Source organism: Colobus angolensis, unplaced genomic scaffold (genome assembly GCF_000951035.1).
Source record: "Colobus angolensis palliatus isolate OR3802 unplaced genomic scaffold, Cang.pa_1.0 Scaffold231, whole genome shotgun sequence".
Taxonomy (NCBI): domain Eukaryota; kingdom Metazoa; phylum Chordata; class Mammalia; order Primates; family Cercopithecidae; genus Colobus; species Colobus angolensis.
This window is the reverse complement of record NW_012115500.1, coordinates 573,450-593,131: the sequence shown is the minus strand read 5'-3', so window position 1 is coordinate 593,131 and position 19,682 is coordinate 573,450. Positions and strand designations below refer to the sequence as shown.

General features: G+C 37.8%; 2 protein-coding genes across 3 annotated transcripts in view; both read right to left on the bottom strand.

Moving 5' to 3' along the window:
* The window catches only part of KCNQ5 (potassium channel, voltage gated KQT-like subfamily Q, member 5), a 561,810-nt gene that overhangs the window by 144,517 nt on the left and 397,611 nt on the right, over positions 1-19,682 (bottom strand). The window contains exon 3 of one of the 2 annotated variants that reach the window (XM_011944425.1): positions 14,822-14,948. The exons of the other annotated variant lie outside the window; for it this stretch is intronic. Coding sequence (XP_011799815.1) covers positions 14,822-14,948 — 127 coding nt within the window. The remainder of the gene's footprint in view (positions 1-14,821; positions 14,949-19,682) is intronic. 2 annotated transcript variants of the gene reach the window in all.
* LOC105513538 (phosphoglycerate mutase 1-like) lies at positions 1,101-1,863 on the bottom strand. Its single transcript, XM_011944424.1, is given in 3 exon segments — positions 1,101-1,498; positions 1,501-1,516; positions 1,519-1,863. Coding segments are annotated over 3 exon segments (753 nt in total). The 5' UTR covers positions 1,858-1,863.

The following is a 19,682-nucleotide window of genomic DNA, read 5'->3' as shown; positions in this document are numbered from 1 at the left end:
ACTGTCTTCCACAATGGTTGAACTAGTTTACAGTCCCACCAACTGTGTAAAAATGTTCCTATTTCTCCATATCCTCTCCAGCACCTATTGTTTCCTGATTTTTTAATGGTCGCCATTCTAACTGGTGTGTATTTTATTCTTTTTGTGGCTGCTGTGCATGGGATGGCATTCTTTTTTTTATTGCACATCACTCTTTTATTATACTGATCTGGAAAAAGGATTTAGTACAGTTATGCTCAAATGAACACTAGACCCATGTGGCAGGACCAAGCAACTAGAACATGATTCAGAAATCAGTGAAAGACACACTTGGACAGGACCAAGAGGCATTTCACTACCACAAAACAAGGAAGGGAGGGATTCTAAAACACACAGCAGGAAGCACTCCTGCCCCTCAGAGGTCAAGGAGCTTATCCCATATTGGTATGAGGAATGGCTTATTTTCTGACGACCACATGTGGAACTATTTCAACCACCACGAGAAACCCTTAGAAGGGTTATTGTTTTGTATTACTTATGTACACTAAACTTTTTTTTTTTTTAAATAAAAGTAAATGTAACACATAAACTAAATTCAGGATTGATCCCAACCTTCTAGAGCCATTTTCTCTGGGGTCAGGGAGGAAACAGTTGTCACATCACCATGCAGGTTACATTCATCTTCCACTGGGAAGACTAGAGTCCCCAGGCAGTGGCCTGACTACTGAAGAGCACAGGACTAGCTCCTGGGGGCAGACAGGCTCTCTTGCTTCTCTTCATTGGTCATGGCTTAGCATGCTTCCTCCTCACAAGTTCTTAGTAAACAAAGCACTCGCAAAAACCCAAGTCACTACCTTTGGACTCTCTTGGATAAGGGGGGCTTTTCCACAGCTTAGACTGAGAACCTGTGCCCTAGAAGTGCTATTCTGACTAGAATGTACGAAGGGAGTGGGTACAGAAGACAAAATGGCTAAAATGAAAATGGGAGCCATGGGTTCCCATCTGCAGCTGCAGCTCAAGATGTCTACAGATGTGGTCAGTGTGACGTGCAGGAGGGAGGGGCAGATGGATGCAATGGGCAGGGAGGGTGCTCCTCGGGACAGTAGCCTGTTTGCTGGCCTTCACTTCTTGGCTTTGCCCTGGGCAGCCACAGCTTCCATGGCTTTGTGCATAGCCTCTTCATCCCCCAGGAACTGCATGGGCTTGATGGGCTTCAAGTTCTTGTCTAATTCGTAGGCAATGGGAATGCCAGTCGTCAGGTTCAGCTCCATAATAATCTCTTTAGAGAGACCCTCCAGATGCTTGACAATGCCCTGGAGGCTGTTGCCATGGGCTGCAATCAGTACCCGTTTCCCCTCCTTGATCTGGGGAACTATTTCCTCATTGCAGAAGGGCAGAGCTCTGGCAATAGTGTCCTTCAGACTCTCATAGGAGGGTAGGTGATTTTTTGTGAGGTCTACATACCTGTGATCCTTACTGATGTTGCTGTAGAAAGGATGGTTGGGCTCCGTCGGAGGTGTGGGACATCATAGGAGCGGATCTGCAGATCTTCACCTGGGCCTCACCATGCTTTGCAGCAGTTTCTGCTTTATTGAGACTGGTTAGAGCCCCACAGTGCCACTCATTGAGGGGCCAAGTCCTCACTACTGGCAGCCACATCTGATCAATGGCATCTAGCACTGTCCAGAGGATCCGGATCGCGCTTTTCTGCACTGAGGTAAAGCAGATGTCAAACTCATAGCCATCATCTGGCAGTGCCTGCTTTGCCTCCTCGTGGCCCGCCGGGCTCAGGTCTGCGTCATACCGGCCGCTGAAGTGGTTCTTCAGGTTCCAAGCACTCTCACTGTGCCGGATCTGAACCGGTTTGTAGGTGGCCATGGCGGCAAGCTTGGGAGACAGCATTCTTGATTTGGCTGTCAGCTTGGATGTTGTTGGTGCATAGGGATTCTACTGATTTTTGTACATTGACATTGTATCCTTAAGCTTTGCTGAAGTTGTATATCAAACCAAGGAGTTTTGGAGCAGAGATTATGGGGTTTTCTAGGCATAGAATCATACTGACTGGAATCAGGGATAGTTTGACTTCCTCTCTATTCAGATGGCTTTTATATCTTTCTCTTGCCTGATTGCTCTGGCTAGGACTTCCAGTACTATGTTGAAAAGGACTGGTAACAGAGGACATCCTTGTTTTGTTCTGGTGTTTAATAAGAATGCTTCCAGCTTTTGCCCATTCAATAGGATGTTGGCTGTGGGTTTCTCATAGATGGCTCTTATTATTTTGAAGTATGTTCCTTCAGTGCCTAGTTTGTTGAGGGTTTTTAACATGAAGGGATGTTGAATGTTATCAAAAGCCTTTTCTGCATCTATTGAGATGATCATGTGGTTTTTGCTTTTAATTCTGTTTATGTGATGAACCACATTTATTCATTTGTGTATGTTGAACCAACCTTGTGTCCCAGGGATGAAGCCTCCTTGATAGTGGTGGATTAGCTTTTTGATGTGCTGCTGGATTCATTTCACGAACATTTTATTGAGAATTTTTGCATCTATGTTCATCAAGGATTTGGCCTGAAGTTTTGTTTTTTTTGTTGTTGCTGTGTCCCTGCCAGGTTTTGGTATTAGGATGATGCTGGTTTCATAGAATGAGTTAGGGAGGAGTCCCTCCTCCTCTGTTTTTTGGAATAGTTTCAGTAGGAATGGTACCAACTCTTCTTTATACTTCTTGTAATATTCAACTGTGAATCCCTCTGGTCCCAGGCTTTTTCTGGTTGGTAGGCTTTTTATTACTGATTCAATTTTGGAACTCATTATTGGTCTCTGTCCAGGATTCAATTTCTTCCTGGTTCAATCTTGGAAGGTTGTATGTTTCAAGGAATTTATCCATTTCTTCTAGGTTTTCTAGCTTTGTATGCATTAGAGGTGTTTTTAGCAGTCTCTGAGGGTTTTTTAAATTTCTGTGGGGTAGGTGGTAACATCCCTCTGTCATTTCTGATTGTGTTTATTTTGATCTTCTCTCTTTTTTTACTTATTAGTCTAGCTAGCATTTTATCTATCTTATTTATTCTTTCAAAGAACCAAGTCCTGGATTCATTGATCTTCTGTACTTTTTTTTTTTTAAAATCTCAATTTCCTTCAGTTTAGCTCTGATTTTGATTTCTTGTGTTTTACTAGCTTTGGGGTCGATTTGCTCTTGTTTCTCTATTTCCTCTAGGTGTGATGTTCAGTTGTTAACTTAAGAGCTTTCTAACTTTTTGATGTAGGCATTCAGCACTATAAACTTCCCTCTTAATATTGCTTTAGCTGTGTCCCAGAGATTCCGGTATGTAGTATCTTTGTTCTAATTAGTTTCAAATAATTTCTGGATTTCTGCCTTAATTTCATTGTTTACCCAAAAGTCATTCAGGAGCAGGTTAATTTCCATTAATTTCTATTTTTATTGCAGTGTAGCACTGTAGTCTGGGAGTGTGGTTGGTATGATTTTTTTTTATTTGCTAAGGATTGTTTTATGGCTAATAGGTCAATTTTAGATTATGGTCCATGTGCAGATGAGAAGAATATATATACTCTTGTTTTTGGGTGGAGATTTCTGTAGATGTCTATTTGGTCAAGTGTCAAATTCAGGTCCTGAATTTCTTTGTTAGTTTTCTGCCTCAGTGACCTGTCTAATACTGTCAGTGGGGTGTTAAGGTCTCCCACTATTATTGTGTGGTTTTCTAAATCTCTTTGTGGGTCTCTAAAAACTTGCTCTATGAATTTGGGTGCTCCTGTTTTGGATGCATATCTATTTAGGATAGTTAAGTCTGACCTTTTGAGGTGAACCCTTTACCATTATGTAATGCCTTTCTTTAACTTTTTTGATTTTTATTGGTTTAAAGTCTGTTTTGTTTGAACTTAAAATAGCAACTCCTGCTTGTTTCTGTTTTCCATTTGGTTGGTAGATTTTTCTCCATCCCTTTAGTTTGATCCTGTGTGTGTCATAGAATGTGAAATGGGTCTCTTCAAGACAGCATACAGTTGGGTCTTGCTTCTTTGTCCAACTTGCCACTCTGTGTCTTTTAATTGGGCATTTAGCCCATTTCCATTTAAGGTTAATATTGATATGTGTGGATTTGAAGGATCAAATCCTGTTTTTTGTTGCTAGTTGGTTATTATGCAGATTTGTTTCTGTGGCTGCTTTTTGGCATCAATGGTGTATGTACTTAAGCATGTTTTTGTAGTGGCCAGTAGTAATCTTTCCTTTCCATATTTAACACTCCCTTTAGGACCTCTTATAAGGCAGGTCTGATGGTAATGAATTCCCTTAGCATTTGCTTGCCTGAAAAGAATCTTATTTCTCCTTCACTTATGAAGCTTAATTTGGCTGGATATGAAATTCTTGTTTGGAATTTCTTCTCTTTAATAATGCTGAATATAGGCTCTCAATCTCTGCTGGCTTATAGAGTTTCTGCTGAAAGGTGTGCTGTTAGTCTGATGGGGTTTCCTTGGGAGGTGGCCTGCCCCTTCTTTTTAGCTGCTGTTAACATTTTCTGTTTCATTTTGACCTTAGAGAATCTGACAAGTATCTGTCTTGGGGATGGTTGTCTGTGTAGTATCTCACAAGGGTTCTCTGCATTTTCTGAATTTGAACATTGGCCTCTCTAGTGAAGTTGGGGGAATTTTCATGAATGATATCCTGAAACATGTTTTCCAAGTTGCTTGCTTTCTCTCCCTCTCTTTCAGGGACATCTGTGAGTCATAGATTTGGTGTCTTTACATAATCCCATACTTTGGAGATTTTGTTCATCCTTCTTTAATCTTTTTTTCTTTATTTTTGTCTGACTGAGTTATTTCAGAGAAGTGATATTCAAGCTCTGAGATTCTTTCCTCAGCTTGATCGATTCTGCTGTTACATTTGTGATTGTATTCTGGAATTCTTGAAGTGAGTTTTTCAGCTCTATCAGATCAGTTCCTTTCTTTCTTCAAGTGACCATTTCATCTTTCATCTCCTGTATCACTTTGTTGTGTTCCTTAGAATCCCTGGATTAGGTTTTCACTGTCTCTTGAATCTCAATGATCTCTGTTCCTATTCATATTCTGATTTCTGTTTTTGTCATTTCAGCCTGGTTAAGAACCATTGCTGTGGAACTACTGTAGTTATTTGGAGGTAAGAAAGCACTCTGACTTTTGAGTTGCCAGAGCTCTTGCACTGGTTCTTTATCATCTGTGCGGGCTGATTTTCCTTCAGTCTTTGAAACTGCTGTCCTTTGGATGGGTTTTTCTGCTTTTAGCTTCTTTAATGCCCTGGAAAGTTTGAGTCTCATATAAGGTGGTTCAGTTGACTGGCTTCATTTCTGGAAGAATTTAGGGAGCAAGGCTCAGCTCAGAACTTTTGGGCTGCATGCTGTAACGTTGGGAGGCTGTTACTGGATCCCTGACTTTGTTCTCTGGCCCCTTGAAGTTAGGAACCTGCTACATTGGAGGGGCTGAGGCGTTTCTGGACCTCTGGCCACAACACTCTGATGGGTGGTGCCAGCCAAAGCACTTCGTTGGGGTGGTGGCAGCAGGATCTGTGCTCATTTGTAAGTGTCAAGAGCAGTGCCAAGAGCAAGTGGCAGTGTGGTGGGGTGAATGCTCATCAACTGGGGCAGAGTGCTGGTGGTCATGGGGCTGCTGGCTTCCATGTGCACACTCATGCTGGTAGCAGTGTCAGCATGGGGGCAGGCTACTGGTGAGCTTGGGGCTGCCAGCTTCCATGCATATGTTCACACTGGCAGCAGTGGCAGCGTGGGGCAGGGGGTGGGGCTGCTGACCTCCATGCACGTGCTCACACTTAGCATTTCTATATTTTAAAAGGAAACAGTTTGGCAGTTTCTGATAAAGATAAATCAGCACCATATGACCCTAGAGAAATAAAAACTTACGTTCATACACAAACCTACACGTGAATGTACATAGCTGCCTTATTTGTAATAGCAGAAGCTAGAAGCAGCCCAAATGACCTGTGTTAGGTAAATGAATATACAAATTGTGTTACATCTAGATCATGGAATTCTATTAAGCAATAAACAGGAATGCACTATTGATGCACTTGGATGGATCTCAAGAGCATCATACTGTGTAAGAAAAAGCCAATTTCAAAAGATTACTACTTTACAATTTCATTTATATAACACTATAAAAATGACAAAATTATAGTGAAACAGAACAGATACAGTGGTTCCCAGGGGTTAGGATTGAAGAGAGGGAGTACTTGTAAAGGAGTAATACAAAGTATATCATTCCAGGTTTATTTAGGGTGATGGAAAAGTTCTGTATTTTGATTGTGGCGGTGGTTAAATGCATATATACATGCGAGAAAATTTAATAGGAGTGTATATAAAAATTGAATGCATGTAAAAACTGGTGAAATTCAAATAAGGGCCATAGTTAATAGTATATATTCATATCCTGGTTTTGATAATTGCATTATACGTAGGTAAAATATTTTGGGGAAAGTTAGGTAAAGAGTGAATTTGAACATGGAAATTCTGTACTATTTTTACAACTTCCAAGTAAGTCTACAGTTATTCCAAAATAAAAAATTACATATCTTTTATAATAGTTACATCTATTTTCTTTCCTTTCCTTTTCCTCCCTCCCTCCCTTCCTTTCTCCTTTCCTTTCTCCCTCCCTCCCTCTCTTCCTTCCTTCCTTCCTTCCTTCCTTCCTTCCTTCCTTCCTTCCTTCCTTCCTTCCTTCATTCCTTCTTTCCTCTCTCTCTTTCTCTATCTCTCTTTCTTTCTCTCTCTCTCTGTCTGTCTTACTCTGTTGCCCAGGTTGTAGTACAGTGGTGCAATCAGAGCTCACTGCAGCCTTGAACTCCTGGGCTGAACTGACCAAGTTACCTTCCCCTATCAGCCTCCTGAGTAGCTGAGACTACCAGCGTGTTCCACCACACCCAGCTATTACTTTTTTATTTATTTATTTATTTTTTTGTAGAGATAGGGTCTCATTATGTTGCCCAGGTTGATGATTTTGAACTGCTGGGCTCAAGTGATCCTCCTACCTTGGTCTCCCTTTAAAGTGCTGGGATTACAGGCATGAGCCACTGTGCCTGGTCTGTTTTCTTTTAGACTTTAGACAATGGTCCCTAGAAGGAGGGAGATTTGGGGACAAGAATCTAATCATATCACATGGCTTATTAATTTTCAAGTGGAACCCCTTTACTTATGTTTCAAAGTGAGGAAAATGAGAAGTTCTTTGCCAGTTCTGGCCAGTGGAATTAGGATAATTGCTTTCATGGCATCAGACACCACCCAGTACATGCTGAAAATATGGATCTTGAAAAGACAATTGCTAATCTATGTAATATGGTTTTCCACTGATCTGTTAATAAATTCATTTTTCCTGCTCCTTATTTTTCTACAAGTAGATTAAATGGATTATACTATAATTAAATTTGACTCAACAAGAGGCAGTGCTTTAGAGCAATGAACTATTGGGAGGCCAGCATGGTATTCCTAGCTTTACTGCTGATTTATGGGCTAAGGACAAAGCACCCCCATTTCACAGTGCCTCGACTTTTCCGTCTATAGAGTGAGGTAAACATGTCTCAGAGGGACATGGTGCTGCTTTATAACCTCTATATTCTAATTGAGCTCCAAATTCCTTTATAGAAAGGTGCTCTTTGAAGAATTAAAGATGTATTTATATTGTTGTTGTGACTCAATAGAAATGAAGCTTTAAAATCTAATTTTAAAAGTCTCCTCCTGCACAGTACATTATCCACGTTCTTAAACACTGCAATCAACTATGCACCGAGTTGCTCTGTGATATTTATTAAAAATAAAGAAGGCACCACAAAGACAAACTGTAGAACATTTTCAAAGCCATGTGCAGGGGTTTAACTGCAGGACTTCCACTGAAGTTAATGGGACTCATACTGGCAAATTGCAGGCACCACTTTGAAAATTTACCCCATAGTGACAGTTTAATGCTTCGTATTGATCATACAGTTTCAGATAACATCTCAAGGCAAAAAGGGACAATTTCTCAAAAGAAATAAACAATCCTTAATGAAATGATTCTGCACTGCAATCATCATAACTAAGAGTATGGAATAGAGTCCTTTGGCAAGGAGGCTCTTAGGAAATGCTTACTGGTGATACCACTGAGCTGTAAAACAGTTTCCTTCATATTCTAATTCCAGTTCCTCATAGAAAAATAACACTTTTTAAAAAAAAATGTAAAATTTTATATTTTAAGGGTAGAAATATAGAAACAGAAAATTCAGAGGATTATTTCCTTATAAACTTACATTTATATTTTTCAGAATGGGTAATAATTTGTATATTGCTGATATGAGGTTCCAACAGTCATAGATGACTAAAAAACCCAGGGCATTAAACAGCCATACTTTTTGTTGCCTGATTAATGTTGCTGTTCATAACCGGAATAGTATTCATATTAGGCCTGCCAGCAACCCGTTGGACCTTTGCCTGGTGGCCTGTCTTTAGAAGGAACCTTGATTCAGGGTAGCAGAGCCTACATGGCCTTCAGCTGTGACCTCTGCCTGTCTCCTCTATCACCTTCTGCTGTTCTCCCCACTGCTCATTGAGCTCCAGCCACAAGACCTTATGTCTCCACCTTGAACAACTGAAGCTCAACAAGTGTTAATAATCCTTGCAATTACTATTCCCTGGCCTGGAAAGATCTGTGTCTAAACCTTCTCATGGCTGTCTTCTTCTTAATATTCAGGTCAACTCAAGTGTCAACTACTTAGAAAGACTTTCTCAGACCACCCAAGCTAAGGTAGCCTCTACTCTTTCTGTTTTATTTTCTTCATTGTGCTTATCTGTAGCTGACATTATCTTGTTTTTCAAAAACATATTTGTGTATTGTTTTTATTTGTCCACACGAATATTATCTCTATAAGAAGGAAGACCTTGTCCATTTGGTGCCATAGAGGCTCTCCAGCATCCATAAGCATGCCTGGACATGGCAGAAATTGTATAAATGTTTGATGGATGACTCAAACATAATTTGAAAACCTGGGGGTAATCCTTTGCTTCTTTGTTTTATACAATCACTCATGATATTCCATAGCCTTCTTTCTAGGACTACTTCAATTTCCATCACCTTTGCTTTGTAACACCATAATTATAGTATACTTCCTTTCAGTTTTGCCATTCTCTAAGGGCACAGGAGAGTCTATTCTTACAGCCAGGGACCATGTTTTAGTTGCTTTTGTATCCTTTATACCTAAGATTGTGTTTGGCACATAATAAATACTTTGTCTGTGAATGAATTTTCTTATGTAACATGTGATAGTAAGAATGTTAATACAGTATATCATAGTGCTCTACTAAAGTTTATAGAAAGAGTGTGAAATAATCCTTAGTTATTCATTCTCCTCTTTGGAAATAAATTTTCTTCATGTGGTCCAATCGTATCAGGTAATCAAGCTACCTGGTAAGTTCAACTTTCAAGTTTGTGTACCAGGTCAACAATTACCTAAATTACCAATAGTTTATTAATGTTAAAAAACATTTGAAGGTATTCTTGTGAGTGATGCTACTTACTCTCGAGATGTCTCCAGTTTGGAAATACCCAGGGAGCCTCATGATAACATCAACTCAAGAGCATGCAAGTTTGATACAGGCCAAGTCAGTCTATTTTAGGTCCTAATTTCCCCTTCAGGTTAGAGAGCAGCAATAGGTAACATAATTTAGTTAATATAATTAAGGCTGATACTGCATTTAATGTTCTATAAAGTCTGGCTTTTCTTTAAAGATTTTGAATTACTAATGATAAGCATAATAGTATCATGTTCTTTTGTTTACAAGTTGATGACAATAGATAAGGCTCAATTAAATTTAATTTTAAAATGCTAATAAACAGTAAAGACAATTTTCCAGTTGGGTATGTATACTTTTCTAGAGTGAAATAAAGAGAAATAAATCCAGGTTCTTTCACCTATCATTTTTTTTTAACTTTGGGCATATTTCTTAAGTCTTGTCTTACTTCCTCGTCTATAAAATGGGACATTATAAAGGACAGGCATGGTGTCTCACACCTGTAATACCAGCACTTTGGGAGGCTGAGGCAGGTGGATCACTTGAGGCCAGGAGTTCAAGACCAGCCTGGCCAACACAGTGAAATCCTATCTCTACTAAAAATGTAAAAATTAGCTGGGTGTGGTGGTGTGTGCCTGTAGTCCCAGCTACTCGGGAGGCTGGGGCATGAGAATGGCTGGAACCCAGGAGGTGGAGGTTGCAGTGAGCTGAGACTGTGCCACTGGACTCCAGCCTGGGTGATAGAGGGAAACTCTGTCTCAAAAAATACAATACAATACAATACAATACAATACAATACAACAAAATAAATAGGGACATTACAGAACTTACGTAGAATTAAATAAGACCATATTTATAAAGCGCTTAGAGTAGTACCTAATATATAGTAGTTCTCAGTAAATATCAGCATTATTAACTAGAGGGATTAAAATTGTTTTAATGTTTTTGTGATCAGTCAATCCAACAGGTTTTAATTGTCCTCAGGTGGTCCAGTTAATCACATGGAAGGAATCTATGTGCACTGAGGGAGTTTGAACACTTAGAAGTAAAAAGTCACAGAAGAGCATATGACTAATAGAAAATAAGTGAAATAATATAATTTCTACTAAAGGGGAAAAGGGAGTAGAAGGTATAGAAAATAATGTCACTCAAGAGTAAGTCTCTTGGAACAAAAGATAGAGAAGACAGAAACAGAAAAATGATGTCTCAAATCAATTTAGAACACAGTTGCAGTTTTGGGAGTCTGTGATCTAACTTTTGAACACATTAGCAACTTAAGTTGCCTTTTAATAAGATGAAATCATAGGTATATTAGAGTAGCCTCAGCCATCTGGTTGATTTTAATAAAGGCTTCAATTTTATTTTATGCCTCTTTTGTCCTCTTGTGGAAATAATTACACTGAAAATAAACTGTGAAAATAACAATAAGAAATCAACTTACACTTAGCATCAAATACAGATCCAAGACTAATAACAGGCTGGTATTTTCTCACTGAGACTCCCTGCAAGACTGAAAAATATGGCCCTGTTATATCTGCCTTTGGAAAGCGTCACCAAGGAATCTAAAAAAAACCACTGTGAGAAGTAATTTGTTGGCTTCCTGACACATCAGGCTCATTATTGGTGATCCGAATTTCAGCCTTTGGTCTATCTGCGATTTTTGGGTAGGTCAGTAATGAAAGCTAGAAAAAAGAATGACTAGGAAATCAGTCTTAGAGGTTATTCACAAATTCTTTATCCAACATTATTGGGTGAGTGTTTTGTGTTTTCACATAGAGAAATCATAAAGCAGCCTGTCCAGGTAAATGAAGGGCAGCTTGGATGGTCATCCCAAAACACATTTGACTGTCCAAATCAGCAATGCAGCAATTAGTGCTCATAGCTCTAGACAAGTTATTATGACAGAAGAGTCTTAGAAGAGACATAAAAATTGAACAGATAGATATGAGGAAGAATTTTATATTAGAGATAAGATTTTACCAATTTTCAAAGCAAATGCTTAAAACCAAGCAGAGATAAATCAATACACAGTAGTAATGAAAGAAAGTACCTAATTAAAAAGAGTTAAATAGATTTGTTTCTTCCCTTATGTTACAATTGTTTAAAATACGTTTTCCAAACACAAATATGTAATGATTTTATGATTTGTGAAATCAATGAACTTTTGAAATGCTCTCGGTTTTGGCTAGGGTGCAGGGGTAAGGAAGGTGGGCAGTTCAGAAGGGGACATGCTAAAATCTTTAGGAATTAGTCCATAAAACCTCTATCAATTGGGCCTTTGTCAAAAGGGTGCAATACTACATGAGACTTGTTAGCTGACCACTGTAGCAGCTTCAGTCTGTTTCCAATTGGAAAGAAAAACATTGGTGTGCTTACAGAAAGCATTTCCCAGGTTGAAGGCACAGTCAGTCTACCACAATCTTTTCTATGTTCTTTTCTCGAATGCTCAAGACTTCTAAAAATATTTGGGTGTGTACTTGGCATATTCAGAGTAATCAAATCTTACAAATATATGAAGTTTTGAGAGGTTTTAGCTACATTTCTAAACATCCATTCAGAACAGTTATCATGGACAGATAAGAGATGCTATTCCTTTTTTCATTTTGTCACAGTAAATTAGGTTGAACAAGCGGACTACAGTGTTCACTTTAGTATTTTACCAGTTACGTCAAGCATTTTTATGAACCTGTTGGACAGGCCTAGAAATAGTCTCAATAGTCATCTGGTACAGCTTGCTGCCTTTAGGAAGATGATTTTTGATTCTTTAGTGTAGGTTAAATTTTACTGACCTCATACTGATAAGTAAGCCACATTTGAACACGCTTCACTATAACATCCATTCAGCTGGACCATGGGTCAAACATGTACATTTAATAAAAGATTAAAAAAATTCATAGTTATCCTAACTATAAGTACAAATGTAGACTTTGTTCTAATGGGCATTCATTGTGTATATTTATCCATGAAATTTTCTTCCAAAGCAATTAATTTACTAGAGGTAAAATATCTAAATAAAGAAAGGGTCCGAAAGGTTAACAAAACTGCAATTATGCCTAAACCATGTCATACTAGTACTTTTTTGAGATAGGGTCTTACTCTTTTTACTCAGGCTGGAGTGTAGTGGCAGCAACATGGCTCACTGTAGCCTCAAACTCCTGGGCTCAAGTGATCCTCCAGTCTCAGCCTTCTGAGTAACTGGGACTACAGGTTCGTGTCACCATGCCCGGCTAATTTTTAAATTTTTGTAGAGACAGGGTCTTTCCATCCTAGGCTGGTCTTAAACTCGTGGGCTCAAGTGATCTGCCTTCCTCAGCCTTCCAAAGGGCTGGGATTACAGGCAGGAGTGACTGCGCCGGGCATCATACTACATTTTTAAGGTCACTATTGATAGGTCTAAAGGCAAGTAAGATTACAGATAACATAACACCATTTTTAGAACTACATGTTATATCAAGACCTTCAAGGACCTGAGACAGGAAGACAAAGACTAAAGGACTAAGACGTGTTGATGTATCCATAGCCGAAAACAGCTATCAAAAGGCAGCAGACATCTGGGAAAAAGCTTTCTTTTTCGCATGGAGGCCAGAGATACATTGGCATTGCTTCTGGAATTGGAACAAAGCCAAGTTTTAATTGGTTTTAAAATCTGGAATGAAACATTTTTCCAGTCATCCATGAACTGACCTTATCCTGTAGAAGTTGAGTGAATTTTGGCTAACCATCTGCCTTGTGAATTGTTTTGTTTGGGCCCCTTATGGGACAGAAAGTACTTGTTGTGCAGTAGTTTCACATCAAGTTACAGTCCTTTGTAATGCTGCCTGAGTAGAGAATTTGGAGAGAAAAAACCATCTCCAGGGAGAAAAATCTAATGCCTTCACTAATTTGCCTTGGGGCTTTATGAACCTGCAAGGCTTGGAGTTACCACCTACTTTGCTCCATACCTTAGCATGATGGCTTCCAAAAAGAAGTAAAGCTTATTATTGGAGAAGATAGACAGCTGAACAAACAGGCTGCATTCATGAGGGCCAAACAAGGTATTTTAAGATAGATTTAACTTAGAATTCCACTAGATTCACTATTGTAACACCAATGTCTCACACACAGCCACATTTCCATAAATTCTGGTTTAGTAAGTGGAGACTTTTGAGATGTGCATACTATGAAAGAAGTATGGAATAAAGGATTCTTCTTAACAGTGTCCATGGATGGTGATACACTTTATTCCTTAAATCCACTCTGCCCCCACCATAGGGAACAGGAGTAAGGGAGGAAACTAAGAAGATCACTCAACAATTCCTGACTCCTAAAACAAAACAGAAAACCTATGCTAGCTGAAGAAGATAGCCTAAACTATTTTGTAAATTAAAAACCTACTTTTTCAGGTTGAAAATAGTTGAAATAAACAAGCCTCATCAAGAATTTGCAGTATTTGGGTTTGAATGGCTGCCTAAGAAGCGAGAAAGACAAAAAAGCAAGAAAGCCAAAGTTAGCTGCTAAATAATAATGATAATAATAGCTTTTACATATAGACTTTTCAATTTTATAATACTTTTAAATATTACTGGGAAATGCCAGATCTTAATTCCAGAATGCTCTATGGCATCTTCATTAGGAAGTACAATTTCAAGCTGGAACCCAGGTGAATGATGTCTCTCAGAAACCATAGCAGCTAGGGAGGTGCAGAGATGTGCTATGTATTTGAGTATTTTGGGTTGGAGGGTAGAGGACTCATATTTTAGGGTGTAGAGCACTTTGTCCAGTCTACAGTTACCAATGCATTAAGTAAACCATACTTATAATCATTCTTGAAGAATGTTAATTGATATGCGTTACCAGTACCAATGTATTGCCATCTATTCCAGCTGATCCAGAGCATAACCTGGTGTCATATTGTAGAGCAAAAAGGGTTTTTTATACTCACTGAAATCAATGTTCCCCTAAATCAGGGCAACACTGGAGAACCATGTATTTCCATATAAGTTAATTGATATAAGTGGGTATTCTAGAGCCAGATTGCCTGGCTAAAATTCCAGCTCTACCATTTAGTAGCTGTATGAATTCAGCAACTAACTCAGCCTCTCTTCACCTCAAAGTTTTCAACTGTAAAATGGGGATAATAAAAATGTCTACCTCATAATGCTGTGGAGTCAACATTAAATGAGTCAACATTTTCAAAACACGAGTGCTTGGTCCATGATAAGTACTCCATGGATGTTAGCTTTTAATATTAATCAAATATTGCAAAACAGGAGATAGAAGAAAAGAATGTTGGTGTCATCAGTCCAGGTATCTGAGACTTTGATATTCACCTATAACACAGAAGGGCTTTCGAGCAAACCTCAGTCTTCCTTGCCATCCTCTATACCGACAACAGCAACCCGCAGACCAGATTCGAATGATGAACTCCAAACCAAAGACGACAATCATCACGAACTCCTAAAATATCGGATAAGACATATCAGAGAGAAGCATTATGGAGCAAACCACAGTAAGAAGCTCTATGAATATTTTTGGACATTTAGGCACTTTGTCTAAAGGATCTAGTTGTTAATATCTAAAGTTAAGAACATTTCCTTTCTCCAAATCAAACTAAATCTGAAGAGCATTTGAACCTCATACTGTCTGCATTTCCTATCATGGAATGCTCTTCCTTTTCAAGTCACTAATACTTTGCAAATTTGGGAGTCAGTTTCAATACTAAATGTGCAGGCTGAATAATGGCTCTCTCTCGTCTGGAATTTATAGTGTAGCTGACTTTAGCTACCCAGTAACATGTGAAATATCCGAAATAAAATAGCGAATCCTGAAATATAATGGCAAGTTTTACAGAAAATAGAGCTTCATTTTGCTGCAAGGAGTGACATAATCTCTACATCTTCAAGAGTTGTTCTCAGAGAAAAAGAAGCAAATATTTAGAAGTATACTGAATTCTTTCATTACAGTGTCAAAATCTCCTTAAAAAACAGTAAGTTTCAAAAGTATTACAGTGTGAGACACATATCCTTTGCAAGAAATGAGACCCTGAATCCTTCTGATCTGAAGCTTGTTAATTATTATGCTGCCCTTTGGCAAGAGCTGCCTAGAAAACAACACCTGCTCCAGGAAAATGACTGAGATTATTTAGGAAGAGTTGTGAGTTAACCCTGGGGAAAGGCCAGCTAAAGTGGCTCATTAAACAGTCAGTGATAGAATGAAAAACCAAATGGAATTTGTAAAATGAAAGCATTTCTGGAGCAAGCTTAGCACGGTCATCTTGTTGTCCCTATAGGAACAAGCACTTAATTTATCAAAATTGTTTTTCCTTTAAAAATAATTCCCTTTCTTGTTTTAAAACAAGGGTTGATTCAACATTTATAATGTAGAACAATATTTATAGATTTTTATCATAATAGCTTAATTGTAAAAGTAATATATTATCTTTAATAAAACTTCCAAACATCACAGAAATAGAAAGCAGAGAAAGTAAACATTCTAACCTACTCCCCACTCTCCCATTCTACTCGCAGGATAAAAACTGTTACCAAATTTATAAAAGTGGCATTTTTGTTGCAAATTTCAGGCAAATGTCTGTTTCTTTAGTTACAGCATGGGATGATATGCTGCACTTTTGAAAGGACTAGTAGAGCTATCATTCTATCCTTCTTTTATTTTGCACTAAGTAATCCACAAATATTTCTCATGATGGGAAATAAATATCCAATATCATCACTGCTTACTCACCGTTATTCAAAACTACTTATAGGATAAACCTTCAAAGATGACTTTATGCAGATAACCAAAATGAGGGTCAACATACACTCATTAATAATCCAAAGGTTTTGTCTGGTTTTGGCTTTGTTTTGGTTTTGAATGTATATCTGGCTAGTTGAGTCTGTTCATTTATTAAGGTATCTAAAGTGCCAGATCATTCGTTGTTAATCCAGCACATCTTTCCAAATACAGAAAACATACTCAAGCCCAAAATGCCCATGTAGTTGTGCCTGTGCCCAACTTAGGTTAAATGGCAGATCCACTTTTTGATCCCTGCCCCTAATTCCTACTTATGCCAGGACATTTGGAACGCCAGTTGTGAGTACTCATATTATAAGGGATCCCAAGAAAATCCCAAATGTGGCATGGGTCCCCGAACACTACTGTGTAGTAATTTTTGTTTTTCATGGAAACAGATGACACCAGTATGTCCACTGTTCTTAACAAATGACAGATGCCGATTGTTCTTAGGTATGTCAAGGTCACTGCACTATTCCTATGTTGCAGTAAGGCAGGATAAATTACATTTACAAGTTCTTTATTCAAGCCCTGTTGTTCAGAAATATTGTTTACTGCTTTTTTTTAAGGAATTGAGGGAAAAATGACAGGAGAGTCTCAAAATTCATAAAGCACAACTGATAGGGTTGAAAGGAAAAATAGACAAATGTTAAGTCGTATTTGGGGACTTCATTACCACACCTTATCCTTGCTCGGAACTATGGGCATAGAACTACTAGAAAGAAATTTAACAAGTATGTGAACTATTTGAACAACGCATTCAACCTACAGGATCTGACAGATATGAGACATTTCACCTAACATCAGCAGAATACACAGTTTAAAAAAGCATCCATGCACATTTATTAAGATAGATTATGTTCTGGGTCATAAACAAATTTCAACAAGTTTAAAAGAATAAAATCAGACAGAACGTGTTCTCAAGCCACAGTGTAATAAAACTAGAAATCAATAACAGAAAGACAAGCAAATCTTTAAACATGTGGAAATTAAACAATATTCTTCTCAGTAATCCATTGGTCAAAGAGAAAGTCTCAAAAAATTAAAAAAATATATTGAACTGAATGAAAATAAAAAATGACATAACAAAATATGTAGGATGCAGTAAAAGCAGTGCTGAGAGGAAAATTTACAGCACTAAATGCTTACATTATAGATGAAGAAAGGTCTCATATTAATAATCTTAGTTCCTACCTCAAGAAATTGGAAAATAAACCCAAAGGAAGAAGACAGAAGGAAATAATATAGAAAAGAGCATAAATTAATGAAACTGAACACAGGAAAACAATATGGAAAATCCATGAAACAAAAAAGTAGTTCCCTGAGAAAATCAACAAAGTTGATAAATCTCTTTCTTGAAAGCTGACAAAAGTCCCCAATGTCAGAAATGTAATAGGGGATATCACTACAGTTTCTATAGCCACTGAAAAAATGAAGGAGTACTATGAGTAACTTTATGCACATACACTTGATAACTTAGAAGAAATGGACCAAATACTTTAAAACTACAAGCTACCAAAACTCAACAAAGAAGAAACAGACAATCTAGGTAGCCCTATAACCTCTAAAGCAATTGAATTGATAGTTAAAATCTCCCCAAACAGAAATGTCCAGGTCAAATGGTTTCACTGGAAAAATCAACCAGACATTTAAATAAGAATATATCATTTTCACACAATTTCTCCCAGAAAATAGAGGAGAAAAAACTTCCTCAATCTTTTTATAAAGTCAGTATTACCCTGACACCAAAACCAGACAAAGACAATAAAACAAAGCAAAACAAAAACTACATACCAATATATATCATAAACTTAAGACACAAAAATCCTCAACAAAATACTAGCAAATATTTTTGCTAGTCAATCAGTCAATATATAGGCAAGTAGGATTTATTCCAGGTATGCAAGCCTAGCTCAATGGTTAAACTCAATCAGTATAATGCATTATATAATAAAGCTAAAGAAAAAAATATAACCATATAAATTGATGAAGAAATAGCATTTGACAAAATCCAACACCCATTTATGATTAAAAAAACTCTCAGCAAGTTAGGAAAAGAGGTTTAACAGTTTAATTAGATAAATAGCATTTACAACAAACCTAATGTCATACTTAATAGTGAAAGACTGAATGCTTTTCCCTAATATTAAGAACAACCAAGATGTATATTTTCATCACTCTTATTCAAGATAGTATTGTAAGTTATATTAATAGTTGCTGCAATAAACCAAATACAAGAAAAAAAAAAGGCATGCAGTTTGGAAAGGTAAACATAAAATGGTCTCTATTTACAAATGACATGACTGTCTACAGAAAAATCCAAAGGAGTCTACGAAGACACTCTTGAAACGAGTGAGTTCACTAAGGCTGCACGATATATGATCAATGTAAAAAATGAATCATTTCTTTATACTAACAATGATCATATGGAAATGAAAATTGAAACAATATTATTTATAACAATTCCAAATAAAAATAAAACTTAAATATCCACTTAGAAAAACACATACAGTTTATGTGCATTGAGATTACAAAATGCAGATAAAAGAAATCAGAGAACACCTAAATAAGTGAGGAGAAACACAGTGTTTATGAATTGGAAGACTCAACATAGTAAAGATGTCACTTCTTCCCAAATTGATCTGCAGGTCTAATAAAATTCCTGTCAAAATCTCAGCAATTTTTTTTGGGGGGTAGATACAAACTTATTTTAAAATTTATATGGAAATGCACAGGACCTGGAGTAACTAAAGCAATGCTGTCAAAGAAGAATAAAACAAGATCAATCACTTTACCTGACATTAATGCCTACTATTATAGCTCCAGTAATCAAGACTGGATTGGTGGAGGGATAGACATATAGAACATATAGACATATAGAACAGTGAACAGAATGGAGAATTCAGAACTAGACCCACACAAATATGCTCAATTGATTTGTTTTAAAGGTGCAAAAGCATTTCAATGGATGAAGAAGAGCCCTCAACAAATGATGCTGGAAAAATTGAACTTCTATAGGCAAAAAAGTGGACCTTAATCTACTTCCTATCTTATGAAAATCACTTAAAAATGGACCATGGGTTTAAAAATTAAACATAAAATAATAAAATTTGTAGTAAAAAAAATGGAGACGGCCGGGGGCGGTGGCTCACGCCTGTAATCCCAGCACTTTGGGAGGCCGAGGCGGCCGGATCATGAGGTCAGGAGATCGAGACCATCCTGGCCAACACGGTGAAACTCTGTCTCTACTAAAAATACAAAAAATTAGCCAGGCGCGGTGGTGGGCGCCTGTAGTAGTCCCAGCTATTCGGGAGGCTGAGGCAGGAGAATGGCGTGAACCCGGGAGGCGGAGCTTGCAGTGAGCTGAGATCCGGCCACTGCACCCCAGCCTGGGCGACAGAG